This window comes from Canis aureus, chromosome 9 (genome assembly GCF_053574225.1).
Source record: "Canis aureus isolate CA01 chromosome 9, VMU_Caureus_v.1.0, whole genome shotgun sequence".
Taxonomy (NCBI): domain Eukaryota; kingdom Metazoa; phylum Chordata; class Mammalia; order Carnivora; family Canidae; genus Canis; species Canis aureus.
Window position 1 is genome coordinate 47,490,496 of NC_135619.1, and position 27,757 is coordinate 47,518,252.

Genomic DNA, 27,757 nt, shown 5'->3' on the forward strand with positions numbered 1-27,757 from the left:
GGTGGGGGTGGGGGGGAGGCAGAGAAGCTGTTACATAATAATGATGTGCTCAGTAGGGGAGGCTGTGCTCAGTGAGCTGGGTGTCTGAGCACAGGGGACCTAGAGAAGAGAAAAGATGGGAGGCACTGGGAATAGTAGTGTGTAGTGTGTCCCTGGGCCAAAAGGTCCCACGGTCTCTTGGAGAAGGCACACGGGAAGAATCAGTGCACTTGGTGGAAGTTCAGTGAGGGAAGGGCTTCTCTTTCTCAAACTAAATGGCATAAGCGATCGACACATAATTAACACGGAGGTTGGAGAGGACAGTGGGAGCGTCTTCAAATAATGTTGAGGAGAGAATTAGATTCCCTCACACTTTACAACACTTGAGTGCACTTGGCGATGATTGATGGAAAGAAATTGTAAATGGAGGTCATGAGTAGAGAATTTAGCATGTATAATAGACGTTTTTTATAAAGTTATACTGCCCTGCAATCAAGCGATCCTGCCCTAGGGAATTACCCATGAATACTTAGTGTATGAATGTTCAGTATCATTCATGAATTTATTCTACAACCTGGGAATAAACAGCCGGAATTTAACAGATGAGTCAGTAAACAAAACTGGCTTAATCCCAGTGAGATAATCCCTTCTAAATCAGAACTAACTTCTGATCATGTAGGAATAAGGATTTATCTCCAAGGTATTGTGATGACAGAAAGAGTTAGACCAAACGAACCTAATGTAGGTTTTAATTTGGATGAAATCTGGTATAGTCTAAAATGGGCTTAGTTTATGAGACTAGAATTTAAATCTGTAGTTTCCTGATGTGGCAGTGGAGGAATGGAGGGAACTTTCCGAAGGAAAAGTGACAGGAAATTTATGTATATTGATGAGGGTGTGCTGTGGAGTGAATGTTTGTGGCCCTGCAAAATTCAGAGGTTGAAATGCCAAGCCCCAGGTTGGTGGTATCAGGAGGTGGAGCCTGTGCAAGGTGATCGTGTCATGAGGGTGGAGCCCTCAGGAATGGGATTATTGTCTTGACAAAAGGTGCCATAGAGAGATCTCTTGCCTCTCCTGCATGTGGGTTTTCAGCCAGAGGTACCATCTCTGAAGCAAGAAGCGGCTCTCACTAGACAATGAATCTGCCAAGCTGGTGACTTGATCTTGACCTTCCTGTTTCCACAACAGTGAGAAAGAAGCCAGCCAGTCTATGGTATTTTGGTATAGTGACTAAAAGAAGTTAAATTCATAGTGTTTACACATCAAAAGTCATCAATCTCTACTTTAAAATCTAGGTATATTATTGTATGCTATGTATACCTCAAAAAAAGTTAATATTTTTCATTGAAGAATAATTAACATACAACATTTTATTTGTTTCAGGCATACAACAACTTAACGTAATATACATTGCAGTATTGTCACCACAATAAGCCTTGTAAGCATCTATCACTGTACAAATTTATTTCAATATTATTGACTATATTGCCCATGTTGTACATTACATCCCTGTGATTTATTTATAATGTTTCTTTGTAGCTGTTAATCCTCTTCACTCATTTTGCCTTTCCCCCAACCCCTCCCCTTTTGCAAGGACTAATCTTTTCTCTGCATCTAGGAGTCTGTGTTTTGATTTGTTCGTTTGTTTGTTTTGTTTTTGAGATTCAACTTGTAAGTGAAATCATGAAGAATTGTCTCATCTGACTTACTCAGCCTCAAGGTCTATCCATACTGTTGCAAAATTTCATTGTTTTTTATCGCTGAGTAGTATTCCATTTTATATACGTGCCACATCTTCCTTATCCATTCCATCCATGGGTGGACTTTGAGGTTGTTTTCATATCTTGGTTATTGTAAATAATCCTGCAACAAACATAAGGGTGTACATACCTTTTAAAAGTATGTTTTTGTTTTCTTTGGATTAAAACACCCAGAAGTGGAATTTCTGGTTATATGATTGCTCTGTTTTTTTTTTGTTTTTTTGTTTTTTTTTTTTTTAACAACAAATACCCACAATTTGCTTCAACCTTGATGAAACTGGAGGGTATTTTTTTTAAATTTTTTATTTATTTATGATAGTCACAGAGAGAGAGAGAGAGAGAGAGGCAGAGACACAGGCAGAGGGAGAAGCAGGCTCCATGCACTGGGAGCCCGACGTGGGATTCGATCCCCGGTCTCCAGGATCGCGCCCTGGGCCAAAGGCAGGCGCCAAACCGCTGCGCCACCCAGGGATCCCTCTGTTTTTAATTTATTAAAAAGATTTTATCTATTTATCTATTTCTTTATTTGAAAGAATGAGAAAGCTCAATCGAGTGGAGGGAGAGGGAGTGGAAGAGAATCTCCAGAAGACTCCATGCTGACTGCAGAGCATGATGTGAGGCTCAAATCCTCAGATCATGACCCAAGCTGATCAATCTGTAAACTTACTGAGCCACCCAGATGTGCCAATATTTTTAATTTTTGAGGAGCCTTCATACTGCTTTCCATAATAGCTATATCAATTTATGTTTCCATGTACAGCATGCAAGAGTTCCGCATTCTTGTCAACACGTGTTTTTTGTCTTTTTCATAATAGCCATTATTAGGTGTAAGGTGTATCTCAGTGTGGTTTTGATATGCGTTTTCCTGATATTATTAATGTTGAGCATTTTTGCATGTGCTTGTAGGCCACCTGCATGTCTTTAAAAAAATGTCTATTCACATCCTTTGGCTATTTTTAATGATTGTTTATTTTGTTTGTTAATAGATTATATGAGTTCTGTTTATATTTTGGATTTTAACCCCTTATTAGATATTTGCAAATATTTCCTTCCAGTCTGTAGTTTGTTTTTTCATTTTGTTGATGGTCTTCTTTCCTGTGCAGAAGCTGTTTAATTAGAAATATTCCATATGTTTAATTTTGCTTTTGTTTCCCTTGCCATTGGAGCCACAGACATAAAAAAAAAATTGCTAAGACCAATGTCAAGGAACTTACCACTTATGTCTTTTCCTAGCAGTTTATGATTTCAGGTCTTACATTCAAGTCTATTTTGAGTTGATTTTTTTTAAGAGAGAGAGAACTTGAGCAGGGAGAGGTGGAGGAGTAGAGGGGGAGAGGGAATCTTTTTCTTTTAAAATTTTATTTATTTATTTATTTTTTAGAGAGAGAGAGAGAGAGAGAATGCATGCCCATGAGGCAGGGAAGGGCAGAGGGAGAGGAAGAAAGACAATTTCAAGCAGACACCCTGCTGAGCTTGGAACCCAATACAGGACTCAGTCTCATGACCCTGAGATCATGACCTAAGCTGAAATCAGGAGTGGGATGATTAACACTTAAGCCACCCAGGTACCCCTTTTTTGAGTTGATTTTTACATACAGTGTAATATAGTGGCCCAATTTCATGCTTTTGAATGTAGCTATCCAGTTTTCCCAACACCATTTATTGAAGCCATTGTCCTTTCTCTATTGCACATTCTTGTCTCCTTTGTCATACATCAATTCACCATGTATGTGTGTGTTTACTTCTGGGCTCTATTCTGTTCCATTGATCTATGTGTCTTATTTTTATGCCAATACCACACTATTTTAATTACTATAACTTTGTAAATAGGTTGAAATTGGTGGGAGTGATTCCTTTGGTTTTGTCTGTCTCTCTCAAGGTTGTTTTGGCTATTTGAGGTCTTTTGTGATTCCACAGAAATTTGATATTGTTTGTTCAAGTCATGTGAAAAACATCATTAAAATTTTTATAGGGATTGCATTGAATCTGTAGATTGCTTTGGGTAGTATGGACTTTTTAATACTATTGATTCTTCTAATCCACTGGCACACAATAACTTTCTATTTCTTTCTTTCTTCTTCAGTTTTTTTCATCAGTGTTTTATAGTTTTAAGAATACATCTTTGGGCAGCCTGGGTGGCTCAGCGGTTTAGCGCCGCCTTCAGCCAGAGCATGATCCTGGAGACCCAGGATCGAGTCTCACGTCGGGCTCCCTGTATGGAGCCTGCTTCTCCCTCTGCCTGTGTATCTGCTTCTCTCTATCTCTCTCTCTCTCTCTCTCTCTCTCCCTGTGTATCTTATGAATCTTATGAATAAATAAATAAATAAAATCCTTAAAAAAAAGGAATACAGATCTTTCATCTCCTCGGTTAAATTTATTCCTAGGCATTCTCTCTCTCTCTCTCTCTCTCTCTCTCTCTGGTATTCTCTTTTTTTGATGCAATTATAAATGAGATTGTTTTCTTGATCTCTCTTTCTGGTACTTGATGATTAGTGTATAAAAATGCAACAGATTTTTCCATAATGATTTTGTATCTTGTGACTTTATTGAGCTCATTTAGTAGCTGACTAGCTTTACAGTGGATTCTTTAGGATTGTCTATATGTAGTATGTCATCTGAAAATAGTGAATTTTACTTCTCCCTTAACAATTTGTGTGCCTTTTATTTCTTTTTCTTACTTAATTGCTGTGGCTAGGATTTCTAAACTATGTTGAATAAAAGTGCGGATAGTAGGCATCCTTTTCTTGCTCCTGGTCTGAAAGGAAAAGATTTCAGTTTTTCACTGCTGAGTATGATACTAGCTGTGGGTCTGTCATATATAGCCTTTATTATGTGGAGGTATGTTCCCTCTATATCCAGTTTATTGGAGTTTTTATCATAAATGGGGATGTTGAATTTTGTCAAATGTTTTGTCTGCATCTGTTGAGATGATTATGATTTTTATCTTTTTCTAATTGATTTCCTGTTTCATACCACTGTGGTCAGGAAAAATGCTTTATATGGTTTCAGTCCTCTTGAATTTATTGAGATTTGGCTTTTGGCCTAATATGTGTTTTATCCTGAAAAATGTTCAATGTGCACTTGAGCAGAATGTGTATCTTGTTACATTTAGTAATTTCTGTACATAGCTGGCCTGTTAAGTCATTGAAGATCAGTGTTTCCATACTGATTCTGTGTCTGGATGATCTACCTATTGATGTAAGTGCAGCAATAAAATCACCCACTATTATTGCATTTCTGTCAATTTATCCACTTAAGTCTGTTAATATTTTCTTTATATATTTTGGTGTTCCTATGTTGGCTGTATATATATTTATAAATGTTATATCTTCTTGCTGGATTGATCACTTTATCATTATTTAGTGTCCCTCTTTGTCTTTTGTTACAGTGTTTAAAGTCTATTTTGTCTGAGTATAGGTATACCAACTTTCTTTTCTTTTCCATTTTCATGGAATATATTTTTCCATCCCTATACTTTCAGTCTGTGTGTGTCCTTACTTCTGAAGTGAGCCTCTTACAGTCAGAATATAGATGGCTTTACAGCCACTCTATGATTCTTAATTAGAGAATTTAGTCTTCTTATATTGAAAGTAATTATTGATAGGTATATATGCATTGACATATTGTTAATTGTTTTTAGTTTCACTCTGGTCTTTTTTTCTTCTCTCTCTTCCCTGTGGTTTGATAACTTTCTTTATGTTATATCTAGATTCCCTTCTGATTTTCTTACTATAAAGTTTTGCTTGGTTACCATGAGGTAACAATAGATAATAGTCTATTTTAAGTTGATAGAAACTCAAATTAGAACATATTTCAAAACTCTACATTTTGACTTCTCCTCTAAATGTTATGTTTTTCATGTAACTTTTTACTTCTTTTTATTTTGTATATCCCTTAACTGATTATTGTAATCTTATCTTTGTCTTTTAGCCTTCTTAGCATCATTATGAGTGATTAACTCACTACCTTTACTATGTATTTACCTTTTAGTTTCTAGCGTGATTTTTACTTTCATGTTTTCCTACTAATTAGTGTTATATCACTTCAGCTTAAATAATTTTTAATTTCTGTAATATTTTTTAAGGCTAATGTAGTTATAATGAAATCCTTTAGCTTTTGCTTATCTGGAATACTCTTTATCTCTCCTCCAAATCTAAATATACTTTGACAAGTAGAACACACTTCATTGGTAATTTTTCCTTTAAGAAGTCTGAATATGCCATGCCACCCTCTCTGGCTTGCAAAGGTTCTTCTAAGAAGTTTGCTGATGACCTTATATGGTTTCTTTGTATGTAACAATTTATTTTGCTTTTGCTGCTTTTTAACATTCTCTCTTTATATATAACTTTTGACATCTTAATTATAATGTGTTGATGGGGCTTATTTTGGCTTCCTCTAATCTGGGACTCTATGGCATTCCCAGACCTAGATGTTTCTTTCCTTCCTTATGTTAGAGAAAGTTTCAGTCATTATTTCAAAGACGTTTTCTGCCTCATGCTCTCTCTCTTTCTGGAACCTCTATAATGCAAATGTTATTCTTCTTGATGCTGTTCTAGAGGTCTCTCTGCTTGGCAAGAAGCCTGCTTCTCTCTCCCCATCTGCCTGCCACTCCCCCACCTGTGCTCTCTCTCTTTCTGTCAAATAAATAAGTAAAATCTTTAAAAAAAAATCAAACATATAGTAAAGGTAGCAGATCAGTCACTTATAAAGCTAGTATGAAGGTTAAAGGAAAAAAATAATAAAATCAATTGTATCTAAAAAATCAGTAAAGGGATTCCAAAATAAAAAGATGCAAAATTTGGTATCATATAGGTCAAACACTGAAGAAATAAGTAAATGTAGTGCTTTTAGGATGTGTTCAAACTTAAGTGACCATCAACTTAATATAGATTGCTATATACTTAGGATGTTATCCACAAACCTATAATAGATTCACAAAAAATAAAGAAAAAGGAATCCAAACATAACACTAAAGAAGTTCATCAATCAAAAGAAGATGTGGTCTATGTATACAATGGAATCTCACTCAGCCATTAGAAATGACAAATACCCACCATTTGCTTCGACATGGATGGACCTGGAGGGTATTATGCTGAGTGAAAGAAGTCCATCGGGAAAGCACAAACATTATATGGTCTCATTCATTTGGGGAATATAAAAATTAGTGAAAGAGAATAAAGGGAAAGGAGAGAAAATGAGTGAAAATATCAGTGAAGGTGACAAAACATGAGACACCTAACTCTAGGAAATGAACAAGGGGTAGTGGAAGGGGAGGTGGGCAGGGGGTTGGGGTGACTGAGTGATGGGCACTGAGAGGGACACTTAGCGGGATGAGTACTGGGTGTTATGCTATATGTTGGCAAATTGAACTCCAATTAAAAAATTTTTTTAAAAGTTCATCAATCACAAGGAAAGAGTAACAGAAGAAAGGAAGAGAGGAAAATTACAAAAAAAAAAAACCTGGAAAGTAATTAACAAAATGGCAATCCTTTAAAATTTAGGTGTTCTAAATGCTCCAATCAGAAGACATAGGATAACTGAATGGATTGAAAAATATTGAGACCCATCTTTTGCTGCCTACAAGGGATTGACTTCAGACCCAAAGTCACATACAGAATGAAAGTGAGGGAATAGAAATGAATAATCCATGTGAATGGAAGCAAACAAAAAGCTGGGGTAGCAATACTTAGATCAGACAAAATAGACTTTAAAACAAAGACTATAATAGACAAAGAAGGACATTACATAATGATAAAAGAATCAATCCAACAAGAGGATATAATTGTAAATATCCAAATGCATGCAACATAGCAGCACCTAAATATATAAAGTAAAATGAACAGATATAAAGGGAGAAATTGACAGTAATAAAATAATGGTAGGGGACTTGGGCACCCCACTTACATCAATGGATAGATTATCCAGTTAGAAAATCAATGAGGAAAAAGTGGCATTGAATGAAATGTTAGAACAGATGGATTTAACAAATATATACAGAACATTGCATCCGAAGACAGAGTACACATTCTTTGCAAGTGCGCATGGTACATTTTACAGGATAGATCATATGTTAGGACACACAAAAAAAAAATCTCAGTAAATTTAAGAAGACATATTAAGCATTTTTTTCTGACCATGATACGAAAGTAGGAATCAATTACAAGCAAAAAAACTAGAAAAAAACCAAACATGTGGAGACTAAACAACCAATGGATAAAGGATGAAATCAAAGAGGAAATTTTAATAATACTTTGAGTCAAATGAAAATGGAAACACAATGGTTCAAAATCTTTGAGACACAGCAAAAGCAGTTAAAATGAAAGTTTATAGTGAAATAAGTCTACCTCAAGAAAAATAAGAGATCTCAAATAGACAATCTAACGTTACACCTAAAAGAACTAGAATAACAAAAATAGCCCAGAGTTAGTAAAAGGATGAAAGTAATACAGATTAGAGTGGAAATAAATGAAAGAGAAACTTAAAAAAATAGAAAAGAATTAATGAAACAAAAGTTACTTTTTTGAAAATAAATCAAGTTGATAAACCTTTAGCTAGACTCATTAAGAAAGAAAAAAAGACTAAAATAAATAAAATCAGAAATGAAAGAAGTGAGGGAGGGGCAAGATGGCGAAAGAGTAGGGTCCCCAAGTCACCTGTCCCCACCAAATTACCTATATAACCTTCAAATCATCCTGAAAATCTACGAATTCGGCCTGAGATTTAAAGAGAGAACAGCTGGAATGCTACAGTGAGAAGAGTTCGTGCTTCTATCAAGGGGAAGAAATAAAGAAACAAAAGGCATCCAAGGGGGAGTGTCCCCAGGACAGGAAAGCCCCACCTGGAGAAGCAGGAGCTTCACCAAACTTCCTGGAGGGAAAGGCGCTTGCAGGGAGTTGGAGCAGGACCCCAGGAGGGCGGGGATGCCCTCAGGCTCCCGGGGGCACTAACAGGGCACCTGCGCCCCGGGGAGAGTGCGCCGAGCTCCCTAAAGGGCAGCGCCCATGGCTGGACCCCGGAGCAGCTCGGAGGGGCTCGGGCGGAGGGGGCTGCGGGGCCGGGAGCTCGAATCCAACAGCTCAGGCCCGGGAGCCCAGGGCGCCGGGACACAGCCCAGGATCCGGCCTCCCCCCGGGACAGGTAGAGGCCAGGAGGGCCCAGGACAGCAAGGACGCTCCTGCCCCGAGCTGAGCAGATCAGCGGCCCCGCGGCGGAGCATCCAGGCCCCTGCAGACCGAGAGCTCTGTAGTTACTGCAGGAGCTGAATCCAGGGCTCCAGAGCTGGCCGCCACCACTGGGGTTGTTCCTCCTGGGGCCTCACGGGGTAAACAACCCCCACTGAGCCCTGCACCAGGCAGGGGGCTGAGCAGCTCCCCCAAGTGCTAACACCTGAAAATTAGCACAACAGGCCCCTCACCCAGAAGACCAGCTAGATGGACAAGTTCCAGGGGAAGTCAAGGGACTTAAAGTATACAGAATCAGAAGATACTCCCCCGTGTTGTTTTGTTTTGTTTTGTTTTGTTTTGCTTTGCTTTTTGATTTCTGTTTGCTTCCCCCACCCTTTTTTTTCTTTCTCTTTTTCTTCTCTCTTTTTTCTTTTTTTCTTCCTTTTTTCCTTTTCTCTTTTCTTTCCTTCTTTCTCTCCTCTCTTTTTCTCCTTTTCCCAATACAACTTGTTTTTGGCCATTCTGCACTGAGCAAAATGACTAGAAGGAAAACCTCATCTCAAAAGAAAGAATCAGAAACAGTCCTCTCGCCCACAGACTTACAAAATTTGGATTACAATTCACTGTCAGAAAGCCAATTCAGAAGCACTATTATACAGCTACTGGTGGCTCTAGAAAAAAGTATAAAGGACTCAAGGGACTTCATGACTGCAGAATTTAGAGCTAATCAGGCAGAAATTAAAAATCAATTGAATGAGATGCAATCCGAACTAGAAGTCCTAACGACGAGGGTTAACGAGGTGGAAGAACGAGTGAGTGACATAGAAGACAACTTGATGGCAAAGAGGGAAACCGAGGAAAAAACAGACAAACAATTAAAAGACCATGAGGATAGATTAAGGGAAATAAATGACAGCCTGAGGAAGAAAAACCTATGCTTAATTGGGGTTCCTGAGGGCGCCAAAAAGGACAGAGGTCCAGGATATGTATTTGAACAAATCATAGCTGAAAACTTTCCTAATCTGGGAAGGGAAACAGGCATTCAGATCCAGGAAATAGAGAGATTCCCCCCCCAAAAAATCAATAAAAACCGTTCAACACCTCGACATTTAATAGTGAAGCTTGCAAATTCCAAAGATAAAGAGAAGATCCTTAAAGCAGCACGAGACAAGAAATCCCTTACTTTTATGGAGAGGAGTATTTGGGTAACAGCAGACCTCTCCACAGAGACCTGGCAGGCCAGAAAGGGCTGGCAGGATATATTCGGGGTCCTAAATGAGAAAAACATGCAACCAAGACTACTTTATCCAGCAAGGCTCTCATTCAGAATGGAAGGAGAGATAAAGAGCTTCCAAGACAGGCACAAAATGAAAGAATATGTGACCTCCAAACCAGCTCTGCAAGAAATTTTAAGGGGGACTCTTAAAATTCCCCGTTAAGAAGAAGTCCAGTGGAACAATCCACAAAAACAGGGACTGAATAGATATCTTGATGACACTAAACTCATATCTCTCAATAGTAACTCTGAACGTGAACGGGCTTAATGACCCCATCAAAAGGCGCAGGGTTTCAGACTGGATAAAAAAGCAGGACCCATCTATTTGCTGTCTACAAGAGACTCATTTTAGACACAAGGACACCTACAGCCTGAAAATAAAAGGTTGGAGAACCATTTACCATTCAAATGGTCCTCAAAAGAAAGCAGGGGTAGCAATCCTTATATCAGATAAACTAAAATTTACCCCGAAGACTGTAGTGAGAGATGAAGAGGGACACTATATCATACTTAAAGGATCTATCCAACAAGAGGACTTAACAATCCTCAATATATATGCCCCGAATGTGGGAGCTGCCAAATATATCAATCAATTAATAACCAAAGTTAAGACATAGATAATAATACACTTATACTTGGTGACTTCAATCTAGCGCTTTCTACACTTGATAGGTCTTCTAAACATCTCCAAAGAAACAAGAGCTTTAAATGATACACTGGACCAGATGGATTTCACAGATATCTACAGAACTTTACATCCAAACTCAACTGAATACACATTCTTCTCAAGTGCACATGGAACTTTCTCCAGAATAGACCACATACTGGGTCACGAATCGGGTCTGAATCAATACCAAAAGATTGGGATCGTCCCCTGCATATTCTCAGACCATAATGCCTTAAATTAGAACTAAATCACAACAAGAAGTTTGGAAGGACTTCAAACACGTGGAAGTTAAGGACCATCCTGCTAAAAGATGAAAGGGTCAACCAGGAAATTAAGGAAGAATTAAAAAGATTCATGGAAACCAATGAGAATGAAGATACAACTGTTCAAAATCTTTGGGATGCAGCAAAAGCAGTCCTGAGGGGGAAATACATCGCAATAGAAGCATCCATCCAAAAACTGGAAAGAACTCAAATACAAAAGCTAACCTTACACATAAAGGAGCTAGAGAAAAAACAGCAAATAGATCCTACACCCAGGAGAAGAAGAGAGTTAATAAAGATTCGCGCAGAACTCAACAAAATCAAGACCAGAAGAATTGTGGAACAGATCAACAAAACCAGGAGTTGGTTCTTTGAAAGAATTAATAAGATAGATAAACCATTAGCCAGCCTTATTAAAAAGAAGAGAGAGAAGACTCAAATTAATAAAATCATGAATGAAAAAGGAGAGATCACTACCAACACCAAGGAAATACAAATAACTTTAAAAACATATTATGAACAGCTATATGCCAACAAATTAGGCCATCTAGAAGAAATGGACGCATTTCTGGAAAGCCACAAACTACCAAAACTGGAACAGGAAGAAATAGAAAACCGGAATAGGCCAATACAAGGGAGGAAATTGAAGCAATCATCAAAAACCTCCCAAGACACAAAAGTCCAGGGCCAGATGGCTTCCCAGGGGAATTCTATCAAAGGTTTAAAGAAGAAACCATACCTATTCTACTAAAGCTGTTTGGAAAGATAGAAAGAGATGGAGTACTTCCAAATTCGTTCTATGAGGCCAGCATCACCTTAATTCCAAAACCAGACAAAGACCCCACCAAAAAGGAGATTAAGGACCAATATCCCTGATGAACATGGATGCAAAAATTCTCAACAAGATACTAGCCAATAGGATCCAAAAGTACATTAAGAAAATTATTCACCATGACCAAGTAGGATTTATCCCTGGGACGCAAGGCTGGTTCAACACTCGTAAAACAATCAATGTGATTCATCATATCAGCAAGAGAAAAACCAAGAACCATATGATCCTCTCATTAGATGCAGAGAAAGCATTTGACAAGATACAGCATCCATTCCTGATCGAAACTCTTCAGAGTGTAGGGATAGAGGGAACATTCCTCAACATCTTAAAAGCCATCTACGAAAAGCCCACAGCAAATATCATTCTCCATGGGGAAGCACTGGGAGCCTTTCCCCTAAGATCAGGAACAAGACAGGGATGTCCACTCTCACCACTGCTATTCAACATAGTATTGGAAGTCCTAGCCTCAGCAATCAGGCAACAAAAAGACATTAAAGGCATTCAAATTGGCAAAGAAGAAGTCAAACTCTCCCTCTTTGCCGATGACATGATACTCTACATGGAAAACCCAAAGGCCTCCCCCCCAAGATTGCTAGAACTCATACAGAAATTTGGCAGCGTGGCAGGATACAAAATCAATGCAAATAAGTCAGTGGCATTTCTATACACTAACAATGAGATTGAAGAATGAGAAATTAGGGAGTCCATCTCATTTACAATTGCACCCAAAAGCATGAGATACCTAGGAATAAACCTAACCAAAGAGGTAAAGGATCTATACCCTAAAAACTATAGAACACTTCTGAAAGAAATTGAGGAAGACCCAAAGAGACGGAAAAATATTCCATGCTCATGGATTGGCAGAATTAATATTGTGAAAATGTCAATGTTACCCAGGGCAATTTACACGTTTAATGCAATCCCTATCAAAATATCATGGACTTTCTTCAGAGAGTTGGAACAAATTATTTTAAGATTTGTGTGGAATCAGAAAAGACCCCGAATAGCCAGGGGAATTTTAAAAAAGAAAACCATAGCTGGGGGCATCACAATGCCAGATTTCAGGTTGTACTACAAAGCTGTGGTCATCAAGACAGTGTGGTACTGGCACAAAAACAGACACATAGATCAATGGAACAGAATAGAGAACCCAGAAGTGGACCCTGAACTTTATGGTCAACTAATATTCGATAAAGGAGGAAAGACTATCTATTGGAAGAAAGACAGCCTCTTCAATAAATGGTGCTGGGAAAATTGGACAACCACATGCAGAAGAATGAAACTAGACCACTCCCTTGCACCATACACAAAGATAAACTCAAAATGGGTGAAAGATCTAAATGTGAGACAAGATTCCATCAAAATCCTAGAGGAGAACACAGGCAACACCCTTTTTGAACTTGGCCACAGGAACTTCCCATCTGATCCTCCATATTGCCTTGATACCAACTTAGCTCCAAAATTTGTCTTTAAGATCTTCCAAAAAACTGAGCCATAAATTCAAGCAAGGTAGGCTTTTGCCACTCTCTTCATTGGTCAGAGTTTTATTATGTGGATCTATATTAACCTCTGTCTTTTCAGCTTTTCTATTCTCACAGTATTTGCATTCCATACAACAAAAAGAAGAGCTCAAGAACTATCCTCAAAAGCAAAGAATCCTCTTTTAGAAGGAAAGAGTGGGCAAGAGAGTGAGATTATCCAGGTTGCAACTACAAATATGAAAACAAAAATTCTCTGCAATTTTTTTAGATGTTTACCAAAGAAACAAGTCTTAGGATGTAGCCTGTTACAAGCAAGTTCATTTACCTATCTGGTTGACACTGAGGATGTTAGATAGCATTTCTGTATCTCAGTTTCCTAATTTGCAGAATGATAAGATCTATTTGCTGGCTTGTGAAAGGATAAAATGAGTGAAAGCACAAAAAATACTTCATACAATAGTATCTACCAGGTTGGAAGCCTGCAATAGCTACTAAAGTCTAAAATATCTCAATTCTTGGAAATTCTGCATCCTGAAATGTTACACAAAGGGTAAATTATTTCAGATGCTAGTACTTGAGTATCCCTTCTAAATCATGCTTTGTTTGCCTCTTCTCATATTTTGAGATCGCTGCTTCTATCATTGTTAGGACAAAAGGTGGCTGCAGTACTGGTGTGCATTGAATAACATTCATCATGTCTGGACCCAAAAGCTGTAAGCACATTAACTGATTATATCATGTCCCATATGACCAATACCTTCTACAACTAAGTTTTTTCATATCTTTTGCACATTTGTTTCTGATTCTGAGTACATATAATAGAGCCCGTTATACTGCAATTGCTGAATCTCACTATGTTTAACTCCACAACTATTTTAGGGGTCCTTACTATGTGCCACAGTTAGGACCACAGTCTAGGTATTTTATTTGCATTAAAGTACAGAGAGCCAAGACTTGCCCTGTGGAGCTTACATTCTAGTGGGAGATACAGAAAATAAACAATAAACATAGCGTATTAGTAAATTATAAAATATTAGAAAGTGATATTACAACAACAACAACAAAAAGAAGTGAAGATCTCGGATAAAATACTTATGGCCATGACTTCTCTGAGGATAGTACCTGATACATCCAAAGACAGATTTATCCCTAGAGTATGCACAGCCAGAGTAGTAAAGTGGATGAAGCTGTGACTTAGAGATGGAAGTCTTAATGAAAGTCCCCGCTGGGACACCTGGGTGGCTCAGTGGCTGAGTGTATGCTTTTGGCTCTGGTTGTGATCCTGGGATCATGGGATAGAGTCCCACAACAGGCTCCTCACAGGGAGCCTGCTTCTCCCTCTGATTATGTCTCTGCCTCTCTCTGTCTCTCATGAATAAATAAACAAAATCTTTTTTAAAAGAAGGAAAGAAAGTGAGTTCTGGGAGCATCTGAGTGGCTTAGTTGGTTTAGCGTCTGGGATCCAGCCCTGCATCGGGCTCCCCGCTCAGCAAGGAGCCTACTTCTCCATCTCCCTTTACTGTTCCCCCTACTTGTGCTCTCTCTGTCTCTGTCAAATAAATAAATAAATAAATAAATAAATAAATAAATAAATAAATAAATAAAAAAAATCTGAAAGAAGGAAGGAAGGAAGGAAGGAAAGAAAGAAAGAAAAGAAAGAAAGAAAGAAAGAAAGAAAGAAAGAAAGAAAGAGAGAGAGAGAGAGAAAGAAAGAAAGAAGAAAGAAAAGAAAGAAAGAAAAGAAAAGAAAGAAAGAAAAAGAAAGAAAGAAAGAAGAAAGAAAGAAAGAAAGAAAGAAAGAAAGAAAGAAAGAAAGAAAAAAGAGAAAGAAAGAAGAGAGTCCTGCATTGAGAATAAGAACTTCCCTAGATATCTGAGTTCTCTAGATTAATTCAGTGCTTCTTCCATGCTTTTGAGAGCCTTTGGACAGGGGGTCTTTTCAAGAACTTTAGATATATGTCTTTAGCTGTCTTTTTTATATTCTTCATATACATCCATCTAGTTCATCTCCAAACCAGTGGCCCGGAAACCTTCCATCATTTCCTTCCCTTATTCCCCATACTGATCAGGGTTCCATTTAAGAATCAGAACCACTGTGGACATTAAAGACTAAGGAATTCATTGTAGAAATTAGACCTCATACAATTATTGGAGAATCTAGGGAAATAAAGGTCTGAAAGGATCAGAGAAAAATCACTAACCAGTTGCTCGAGTGGAAAGATGAAGAAAGCTGATGTTGAAGTCTGTGGAAGGTTGTTGGCTCTTTGTGGCAACTGCCTCTGTGAATCCCAGCAAACTATCTTATGATAAGTCTGGGTCACTCTTGGTCAGGAGGGCTGGCAGTTAGGAAGGAAAGATGGACATTTGTGGAAAATGGTGAGAAAAAATTAGAATCAAAGAATAAACTAGAACCTAAAAGGAAACACTGGAGTTCATGTCTCTCTCACTGTACCTAATCCTGATGACCAGCGGAAAAGCTGCTACCACAAATCTGAGAACTGTTCATGTGTCAGCCCAGTATTTGGAGAGGTTGAAGGAAGAGATGGGTAACAGCTAGACAAGATGTGGTCTTGGCGCTGCCTAGGTGAGTCAGCAGGTCAGTGACAACATGATGGCTGCTGTTTTACTTCCACCTTCCAAATCATGGCCAAATGCCTTATGTGGTCACCCTTGATCCACACAGAGAAGGAAATTATGAAAAATGCAATTCCAACTAAGCAAAGTTGACAGAGTATAAAATCAACATAATCCTTACATATCAATCATTTTTAATTCTTAAGTTTTTGTCCATTCTTTCCTTCTCTACTATGATTGCTCTAGTATAGATCCCTGGGATCTCTCTTCTGGCCTATCGGCATAGCAGAGATGCAAAACATTTGATGAATTTTCAGGTCCTTCTTGTAGGCACTATGGCAAGAGCTTCTGCCCATCTAGCTCTCTGGGGCACCCCAAAATCTTAGGAATACCATTGAGCTTGTTTGGCTTCATCATTATTGCCCAGTATTGCTGACATCATCCTTTCTCTCCTGCTGACATTTTCATCAGTACTGTGCATGTGTACTCATTAGTACTCAAGAATGCATATGGCCAGAAAGGAGAGGGGAAGTATATATAGCAGCTAGCATTTACTGTATTAGGTATTTTATTAAATACATTATTTTATAGCAATGTCTCCATTAATAACTCTATTTGATAAAAATGAGAAATTAAGTTTGTAGTAGATAAATGAATCACCCAAAGTTAAACAGTTAGCAAGTAGTTGAACTTAGACATATTTGTTCCCAAAGCAGATGATCTTTCTATTACATCAAAGAGCCAGGAGACAGCTCTTCCTTTTGGCTTTTCACAACCACCAGGGTAGTTTATCTTTTGGAGTTTGGGTTCTTGCCCAGCTGGGTTGGATTCCATTTGTGCTAGCTATAGAGAATATGTCCAGCACAAATGCCTCCCTGAGCCAGACAAGTACCATAAATAAATGAAAAGGCAGGAAGTTGGGATGGATGAAGGGTAGTGGGGACTGTGGGAAACTGGCAAATTTAAACCTATATAAAGGGGCACAGGAGTGAATCAACTCTAACTGACAATTGCCTGGTGGGAATGCAGACTCAATGTTACATAAAAGTTGTAATATCTCCTAACTTTAAATGTTGACTCAATATTTTTGTTAAAGATAACATGGCCCTGGGATGCCTGGGTGGCTCAGCAGTTAAGAGTCTGCCTTCAGTTCAGGTCATGATCCTGGGGTCCTGGGATGGAGTACCACATCAGGTTCCTTGCATGGAGCCTGCTTCTCCCTCTGCCTATGTCTCTGCCTCTCTTTCTCTCTGTGTCTCTCATGAATTAAAAAAAAAAAAAAAGATAACATGGCCCCAAGGGTATTTTTAAGATTCCGTGTAGGATGAAGACAACACTGACCAGAATCACATAAGAGCTGCTAATTTTCAACCTCCACTCCAGAGGTCTTGTGCTGAATTCATTAGATTTATGTGTGTTATCACAGGTTCCTCCAAAAGTTGACCCAAATACTATGGAGTAGTGAGGAGAGTCACAAGTTAACAACCCATGGTTGGTTTAGGCATTTTGGACTCCAAAGGCCTGCAGACCTGTAGACTACTACTATTGAGAATCAGGCAAAAGCTGAAAAGCTGAGGCTTCTGGACAGAAATGGACATGAAAGAAGCACACAGTGAGCACCACAGTGTGGGTGACTATGAGAGCATGAGTCAGTGGATGACATGTGGGTGTGGAAGTCAAGTGTGCGTGTGAGGTCGGTGTAGAGGACTATAAGCAGAAAGAAAAAAGGGGAAATGATGGTCAATGGTAGGAAGAAAGGGAGAGAATAAGAGACAAAGGAGAAGCCATTTGCACTTTCACCCAGTGCATCTGTGGACATGTTCTATTTGTCAATCTTTTCTCCTTCATATGTGCAGAGGCAAGCAAGTGTTAATACTCACTAGGCTAGAGATAGGCAATTTCATAGCCAAGGCAAATATATTCAGTAATTTCTCCTGGCTGCTGCTTTCACTAGAATCTATCTTGTCTAACAAGTTCTAAACCGTTCCCTATTATCTTTGTGCTGACTGCTGAGAAATGTCATAGCTTAGTTTGAGCACCTCAGGATCCTAACTGAATAGATAAAAGATGGCTAAGTAAAAATGATGGTTATAATTAAAGTACATGATTCCAAGACATTTCTATCTTCCCTATCAGAGGATTAAGGTCTGTGATGAAGGAACCAGAACCACTGAGTTCACATTGGCAAACATTTTAATACGTGAGTAAATTCACAAAACTGAGTGCACTGGCAGCTGGCCCTACTGCAGCAGGGAAGGAACAAGGGTGTGGACACAGTAAGTGAAGTATAGTGGCAGCCATCACAGCCTGAAAGGGCCTCTGCCTCCTGAGCTCCCCAATTTTGAAACCTCATTCTTGACCCATCTTGCTCCTTTAGAAGCCCAGCAGAAGTTGAATGCATACTCTGAAACCTCTTTTTTACACTTTGTGAGGAAAAAATTATACAATTTGAGGTGATGATCATATGATGGATGTGCAGTTTTCACATCATAAAACGCAGGTACTAAGTGAGCCTAGCGTATGCACCACTCCTACACAGAAACCATCTGTGAGGGAGCTCCAGAGTCAGCCACCCATATACATATCACATTTTTAGAGGGCAGGAAGAGAAACAGAGATGATCTTGGGTGCACAGGGTAGTGGGCTAGCTTCATGGATTCCACTCATGGAGGTTTCAGATTCCTACTGATGTTTTGGAAAAGACATCATCATTTTACATAGTTGGTATCATTCTTTCCAGATTTCACCCTTTTCCCAATTCTCATCTCCATCTCTAATGAAAAAGATTTTTAAAAAATAAATTGAGGTTCAAGTTTTCTCATTAGAAAAATAAGGGGCTTAGTGTTAATCTTCTTGAGTCAGGAATATATTCAAGGATATAATGAAAACCATGGAGCATTCTCCATAACAATGCAGATATCTACAAAGATTCAAACCTTTTCAAACTTTTCCCTAGGACAGTGGCTCCTAATTTGCCTGTCCACTAGAATCACCTGGAGAACTTCAAAGACTCTAGATACCTGGACCCCATCCCAAAACAATGTAATCAGTAAAGCTCAAAGGGCCTGTTTATAGTCTAAGTGTTCAAATATCTCTTCGGGTGATTCTACTGTATAGTCAGGCCTAAGCATTGGATCCCTAGGGCACTAAGTGAACAAAATAAGAAAAAAAAGTTTAGGAGTAAAGAAAGCCAAGAAGCAATATGCCTCTAAAATACCTAACTGGAAGCATATATTATAGGAGATAAAAGAGATGAAGAGGAAAGAAGGCAAGATGCAAATGACTTGCTCCATGTTGCTATTTTCAGATTATTCTTCCTTCCTCCACCCTAAAAATAAAGCACCTGCATTGAACTGCATGCCATAAGGCCCATAGCACCAGCTAGTTTCCTTGTTTCTGTCTTTACCCAATGCCCCCACACCCTAATCACATATCCCAGGTCCCTTTCTCTCATTCCTTGAAATTTTAACTGTTAGTTAATTGTTGCTTACTTCCTTCAACATCGCTCTTGACAATTTTTGATGATTTAAATGTTCACATAGATAATCCTTCTGATATTCTGGTCTGTCAGTTCCTTCACTCATCTCTCTCAAAGATCTTGCCTATATCATTTCTCTGCCACTTACTTTCATGGACACATCCTACTAGACCCTGTTGTTTTCAATCACTTTAATCCCTTTATAATCTCATTTCCAAGCATCCCACCCCCTGATCACCATCTCCTGTCTTTCCAGCTTATTCTCTTTAGTGCCTTAACTCCAACAATCCTTCATGTAACCTCCTGCAACTTATTGTTCCTACTTTCTATTGTCCCTACTCCATCCTAATGTCATCACTTGCCTTTTATCTATCATCATTATCATCCTCATACTCACTGTCTTGTCTTCATGTGGCAAAATTACAACCATGGTTAAATCCGTGTCTACACCTACTTTGTGCTCACATCTGCATTCTCAGCTAACGACCTTATTTCCATTTTCTCTGAGGAAATACAAGCAATCAGAAGAGAACGTCTTCATGCTCTTACCACCCTATCTATCTGCCTAGCTGTAGTTCTATCCATATACTCAGCATTCCCTCCTGTTACACTGAAGAAATGGTTTGTACTCCTGTCTAAGGGCAAGCCTTCCACTTGTGCACTGGATCCCACCTTCACTTAACCACTCAAAGACATCACTGCAGCAATTCTCCACACACCAAACCATTAATTTTTCTCATTTCTAATAGATCATTCCCATTAGCATAAAAACAGGCTACTATTTTTCCCATCTTAAAAATAGCTTTGGGGCACCTGGGTGGCATAGTCGGTTGAGCATCTGATTCTCAGTTTGGTTTGGGTTATGATCTCAGGGTTGTGAGATTGAGCCCTACATCAAGGTCTGTGCTCAGCATGGAGTCTGTTGGGGATTCTCTCACCCTCTCCCACTCGTGCTGTCTCTCAAACACATAAATACATCTTTTAAAATAGTTTTTACTATTTACCCCTCTCTCCCTATGATTTCATTTCCCTGCTTCCCTTTATAACAAAACTCTTTGAAATAATGATCTCACTGACTCTTTATCTCCTCTGCTTTTTTAAACCCAGATTTTGTCCTTACTACACTGAAATAGCCCTTTTCAAGTTCACCGATGACTTTCCCACTGCTATAACCAGGTCAGTTTGCAGCCTGTATCTTACTTCATCTATCAGCATTTCATTGTATCAATCACTGAATCTTTCTTCATTTGGCTTCCACTCTCTCTGGGTTTTACTCCTTCAGCAGTATTCAATCTGCCTGTTTCCTTTGCTGATTGCTCCTCATCACCCCAAACTTTAAACATTGGGGCTTGGGATCCCTGGGTGGCGCTGCGGTTTAGCGCCTGCCTTTGGCCCAGGGCGCGATCCTGGAGACCCGGGATCGAATCCCACGTCGGGCTCCCGGTGCATGGAGCCTGCTTCTCCCTCTGCCTGTGTCTCTGCCTCTCTCTCTCTCTCTCTGTGTGTGACTATCATAAATAAATAAAAAAATTAAAAAAAAAAATAAACATTGGGGCTTAATTCTCACACCATCTTTTTTCTCCATCTACACTAACTCTCTTGGTGATCTCAACTGGCTTCTCAGCTTAGACACCATATGCAGGCTGATCACTCCAAATTTATATGTCCTGGCTTGAACTCTCTCTCAAACTCAAGATTTGTACATTTAACTTCTTACTTGACATCTCCACTGGCTATTTCTTCTGCCTGGGATGTTCTTCCAGCAGATATTCACATGGCTTACTTCCTCATTTCTTCATTCCTAAGGCCTTCTTTGTGTACACTATGAAAAACAGCACCTACTCCCAACCCCCACATTTCCTATCTTCCTCTACTGTTTCTCTCTTAAGCAACTATCAGTGTCTGATATACCTTACATTTTGTGTTATTATCTGTCCATTATCTGTTTCCATGAGCTCTGGGTTTCTTGGTCTATTTACCTGGCACAAAATATTCAATTATTTGTTGATTGAATGAATAATCCTAAACTCTAGATTCATAAAACCAGCGGGAGAAAACAGTAAATATCCCTACTTACATGCTAGATTACTAACAAAGAACTTTAAGGGTATATTATCTCCCCATTTGCCTCTGAGTGGTGGCAGCTGAATTTAGCCTTTTGGAACTCAGTGACTAGGTGGAAAACCTGAGTGGGGGAAGCTTGTTCTGTTCAGCTGCTTCGCTTGAGAGGGATGCTTGAGCTCTGTGCTAGGGATGTGCCTCTAAAAGTTAGTCCAGGGCAGCCCCGGTGCCTCAGCGGTTTAGCACTGCCTTCGGCTCAGGGCGTGAGTCCCACATCAGGCTCCCTGCACGGAGCCTGCTTCTCCCTCTGCCTGTGTCCCTGTCCACCAAAAAATGAAATGATACACACAAAAAACAATGCAAACTTATACTAATCAAATTTATTCATACTACCCATGAAAAGCAATTAGATTTGTACATAAAATCATTAACACAGAACAAGAGAAATCTGATTAGACATACAATATAGAAAAATAAGTGTGAAAATTAAAAATAGCATACTTTAGTTATTAAATTTATACTGTACTTTCTACTTATTTATAGCAGCATCTGTATGATTCCCCTGTTAATAGTTAACTAGCAGCAAAATTTTAAAAATTACACAAACTCAGTAGATGTTTCCCTCCACTGTTTCATTCAAACAGAATTTATCACATAAATCAAACAAAACCACTTCTATTTCCTGAAGAAAAAAATAGGGAAATATTTACTAAGTTACCAGTTTCCCCCAAGAAGAAGAAAGGGTGGAGTGTGAAAGGAAGGTAAAAGAAATTTGCATGCAATTACCAAAAAGTAAATTCTCAGCCTCTTGACCAATTATGGGTGGATTTTGTGCAGTCTCCATGTGTGTGTTAGTGAATGAAGCTATGTTAACTTTATTTCCTGACTTTATATTGCAGTTGAAAAATATATGGAAGTTTCCAGGAGGCCTGTCAGAGCCTGGAGAAGATATTGGTGTGTACACCTTACATATTTTTAACTGGCTTGAATATGCTCAGGAAATTTGTGTTTACTTTTTTGCTCTATAGCTGAAAATAAGATTTAAAAATTTTTAACTGGTTTATACTGAGAAATTTCAGAGAGGTTACTTCAGAGCTACTACAAAATTAGCAGCAAAACTTGTAATATTACAACTTATCCCACTAGTATAAAAAATACCATTAGGAGCACAACACCTATTCTGTTTAGAATTGCTCCTAGGTTAATTTGTTTGAAATAAAAAGCTTTGGGGATCCCTGTGTGGCTCAGCGGTTTAGCGCCTCCCTTTGGCCCAGGGCATGATTCTGGAATTCTGGGATGGAGTCCCCCATCAGCCTGCTTCTCTCTCCACCTGTGTCTCTGCGTCTCTCTCTCTCTCTCTCTCTGTGGGTGTGTGTGTCTCGTGAATAAATAAATAAAATATTTTTAAAAAGAAATAAAAAGCTTTGCATATACATTAGAAAATTTTAGCAATCAAGGGTTATTTTGGATTTGACTAATATTGTTACTGGAATTAAACTATAAGAAAACACAAATTCTTGACCATTTCACCCCACAAGGATGAACAGTAACTTTTAAATGAACCTCAAAATAAGTATTTATAAAGTCACCTATAGAGCAGTAGTGACTTAATTCTCCTCTTTATCTACTATTTATTTTAAATAGTCAGGAAGTCAAAACTTAGTAAAATGTCTCCTACAAGAAAGTCTTAATGAACTCCCTAAAACAACTTCCTGAGCTCAATATTTCAAACAGGGAAATGTGAAATAAGCTAAGAACTCTTCATGTGTTACTGATTTTACAGTAAATAGAAGAAAGAATAAAGACAGAGTTTTCCTACCTATTCCTGACCCTTGACTGGGTCAAATGCAGTCTGCATTATCATAATAAATCAAGATGCCTCATTTGATCTCAGTATTATTTCTCCATAATTTTTTTCCTCCATATGCATGTCGCCTACTTAGCCAACATTTATATATAAAGGCAACTTCCTAGGTTCTTTATAAATATTTTAAAATGTATATATATTTGAAACATGATTTTTTAAAAATGTTACACAGATGAAAATGCCCTATAAACAGTAAATAGCCAACTCCTAACAAACCATAAGTAAATTTACTACACTGAGATATGTCCATAGCAAATTTTGGCCTTTAGGTACTTAAGGATCTTCTGCTTCGATTCCATTGCTTAGGTCTTCTGTTGAAATAACAGATTTTGTGGTGGTGCAAGTAGTGAAAGAGGGGGCCACTTATTTTGGAACACCTAATTATTTCATACTATCCTTATGTGATATATGAGAGTGTGTGTAAACTAGTTAAATTTATGTCTTACATCCTTACCCAATCCATAGTGGGCAAAAATTAGGCTACAGGAAGTATGGTTAGCTTCCTCCTCTGCATCTTGCCTTCTCAAATGAATTGACTTTTTCCTTTTGAGTTTTTATGGATCTTGTGAATTTTCGGTTTACTTATATTTAAATGCAAATGAAGAACACATTTTCAAGCCAAGTATACATGATTTTAGGTTTAAGTGTACTCCAGAACACTTCAAGTCCAAATTAAAAAACAAAAACAAAAACAAACAGAAAAAGTAGTGAATTCTGAATTAAGTATTTGTGGTTGACACAACAACCCTACCTATCTAGAGAGCATATATATACCTCAACCATGAGGAGTTACAAGAAAAGCAGCTCGCATTCATCATATAGCTTAGGAGTATGTAAATTAAAGCTTTCCCTTAGAACTGATAAAACCCTGAAAGCAGCTAGAAATGATAACTGACAATAGAATTCTGGAGACTATGTCCATATTAGAGCATTTCTGTCTTACAACACAACAGATTATCCTTGAGGATGAGCCAAATTACCTAAGTATTGAAATTATTTTCTTTAAACTCTGTATTTAGGAGTGTATATATTTTAGGAATACAACCATCACAAATGTGCACACATTCCTATTAGCTCTTGAGTAGTAAACTCTAGTTAACTGGGAAACACGTTTGTTTGGAATCCTTCATTCTTTGATAATACTAGGTAAATGAAGCACTTAAAATATTAAGGGAGGGCATATACAAAATAGAATACAATCTTCAGGCTTTAATATAATACCGTAATAGTACAAAAGTATCTACAAGGTTAAAAACAGAGAAATTGCCTTTCTAAAATATCATCATTACCATCGACAGGAAGAGAATCTCCTGCATGGTCAAAGGACCAGAAAGCAGCAGGGGGTCTGTTCAGAGCTCATCAGTGCACCAGAATCAGAGGGAAACACCAGGGAAATCCACATTCTGCAGTTTTTCCTATTTTATTTCAACCTAACCCTATTGTTAAATATTACAAACTAGAAATAACAAAATAAACTCCATTCCACTGTCCTGTAACTAAACAAAAATACTGTGACATATTTAAACATATCTCTCAGTCAGCAAAAAAAACGAAAACTTCTTGGTTTTTCCTATGTTCCTTAAACATATAAAATAGTAAATGTTATTTCACTTGAGCTTACAGTATGTTAAAATAAAGGTACAACAGAATAAAGCAGTTTATCTGGATAACAAAATTTAAATTCATGGCAAAAAAGCTGTGGAGTAAAGATTTCCATTTTGAGGAGGAAGGAGTCACTCATACCCTGGATGCAAAAGCACTTATATACCCAATCAATGTTTACTCTAGTCCATAATATGTTGATTCAAGTTAAACTGATCAAACTACCCAGGCAGTGCTGATTTCTAATCAACAGCTCAAGTGACTGCTGAGTAGGGTAGATTCACTCACTAGTCTGTCCTGTGCCTCCATGATATATAAAAAAGGCTAGATTCTGACTGAAATGCCAAATTCTTGATTAGTGGTAGTAAGAGTTTAACGGAACCCCCATGGTTATTTTTTTAAAAGTGCTGACAGAGTAAACATTTCAACAATAGTTAAATTGTAAATGTCATTTGCTGATTTCACTTAAGACTAGTGACACAACCTGTAACAAATTTAATAAACATCTATTGTATTCCCAGCTGAAGATTATCTTTCTTAAGGAAGATTCTCCTTTTATTCACATAAATTCTTTTTTTAAATGTTTTTAGTTTAAAACAGTAATTTCAAACCATGTTTAATCTATGGAAAATCTCAAGGGGAAGTCAGCATGTAATTCAAAATGGTGGACAAATGTCTTACATTTTAGAACACTTTGTTTTTCCTGTGCATATTGCTATAGCTGTTTCTTAGAAAACAAACATGAGCTTATGTAGGCAATTGTTAAGACAAGGCAATAGTCCAACTACAGGAAAATTGAGATGTTTTCCCTTGATTTCTTCTTCCTTACCTATTCTTCACCAGTATAATTTTCTATTTGACAAACAAGGAAATAGAAGCACTGAATAGAGGTGTTTGAACAAAAATCTATGCCTGTGACAATTGTGAAATTGGGAAGCTTCTAAGCAAACCTAGCAAAGAAGGCAGCTTTTTAAAGAGTTTCTCATAAACACTTTAGGAGACACTGACAAAGCATCACAAAATTAGAGAAAGCCCATTTAGGGGGTTCTTCTGGAGATTCAGAAAAAGCAACCACAGAAATATTAATGGTGATCAAAATCCTGTCCCAGAAATTTGCATAATATTGAAAAATCAACCTTATAAAATGTGAAATCCATGTTGTATTATAAAATTCTGTAAATTGCAAGCTTTTCTTTTCTTTTCTTTTTTGACACTTTTGATAAAATAGTTCTTTGGAATCTCAAGAAACGAAAGGGAATGCCAAAAATTACTACTGGGATTCCCCTGACAGAATAATTAGGGAACCATAACAAAATGGTTATAAATGAAACTCTTCTATGACTTTAGAGGCTTGACAGTCCCACCCAAGATCACCAGGAAGGTTTTGAACTTTTCACAGCTCAGTACATTCTGCAGCTCTACAGACTTTTGTGAGGAAGAATGAATCAATTTTTCTCAATACTGATATGTATAAATTTAGGCAGTTTTGATGGATGATCACAAACAGGAAATAATGAAGAAATATGTAAGAGTGTTAACGGCAAGAACCCGTGTTTTCAACTTTTGGGAAATAGAGTCAAAAGAGATTAAAATGTGACCCCCAAAATATACATACCAGGTGGGTAAGCCTACAAATAGCAGCCAAAGAAATATTCGCTATTTCAAAAGCTTCTAAGATGTATAGTTGTAAGAAAATACTTTAGTATTTCAGGATGTCCAGAAGGCAAAGAGTTTATGTTGAAGTTTTGCTTTTCAACCTTTGGATAGTGCTACTTTATCTGAAAATCTTTGGTGATTAAAATTCTCAAAATGTGATCCTTACTGATTTGTACTCCTATCTTTTATGTAGGAGACACAGCAGTTCGAGAAGTTTTTGAAGAGACTGGTATAAAATCAGAGTTCAAGTCCCTCCTGAGCATTCGGCAACAGCACACCAATCCTGGAGCTTTTGGGAAGTCAGATATGTATATCATCTGTCGCTTAAAGCCATATTCATTCACCATAAATTTTTGCCAGCATGAATGCTTAAGGTGTGAATGGATGGATCTCCATGACCTGATCAAGACTGAAAATACAACTCCCATCACCAGCAGAGTCCCTAGGCTGCTGCTCTATGGGTACAGAGAAGGGTTTGACAAGATTGATTTCACCACGGAAGAACTTCCAGTTTACACAGGCTTGTTCTATAAACTCTATCACAAGGAACTGACAGACAATTACAGACCTATGACAGGAATGGATTAAATCCATATTTGCATATTTTAAAAAATCTTAAGTACGTGCAGAATAATGTGTGCCATATTATAAAAAGTAGTGGACATTTGGGGTTAACTAAATATCTGATTTTAATTTTCTCAGAGTATAATTTACACGAAGAAAACTTACTTGAAGAAAATGTGCAAATTTTAAAAGCCTCTTTTCAAATGAAGCAAATGTAAGGAAGAGAGTGTAGCTCTAAGTAAGCTTTACTAGATAAAGGCAAATGCAATATAAAAGGTGGAAGTCTATACATTTTCCAGGCATTTTTGTTACCTTTTTCTTTAGTAAGGCAATGATTAAATATTTACTCTTAGATAAAAGGTTATCTGACCATTTATCCAAACCGAGCAGATAACTGTACACATTTTTTTCTTTCATTAACAAATTTTTAAAATATACGTCTTCTTTCATGTGAAATGAGATCAGATGCTGCCATTTATTTATTTATTTATTTTTTTTATGATAAAAAAAAGTCATAGAGAGAGAGAGAGAGAG

At 37.9% G+C, this 27,757-nt stretch overlaps 1 protein-coding gene across 1 annotated transcript; it reads left to right on the plus strand.

Annotated features, from left to right (window-relative positions):
• The first annotated feature begins 10 nt into the window (after positions 1-10).
• Positions 11-27,675, plus strand: LOC144320820 (nucleoside diphosphate-linked moiety X motif 6-like). The gene is made up of 3 exons (XM_077909799.1): positions 11-1,192; positions 22,434-22,488; positions 26,853-27,675. Exons 1-3 carry the CDS (start codon positions 1,190-1,192, stop codon positions 27,245-27,247), a joined length of 453 nt encoding a protein of 150 aa, XP_077765925.1. The 5' UTR covers positions 11-1,189; the 3' UTR covers positions 27,248-27,675.
• Positions 27,676-27,757: the final 82 nt, after the last annotated feature.

Bases quoted from the DNA above. Each gene is read 5' to 3' on its own strand.
- LOC144320820 (XM_077909799.1), top strand. The intron at 22,489-26,852 runs GTGTGTACACCT...TCTTTTATGTAG, and splicing joins AGAGCCTGGAGAAGATATTG to GAGACACAGCAGTTCGAGAA.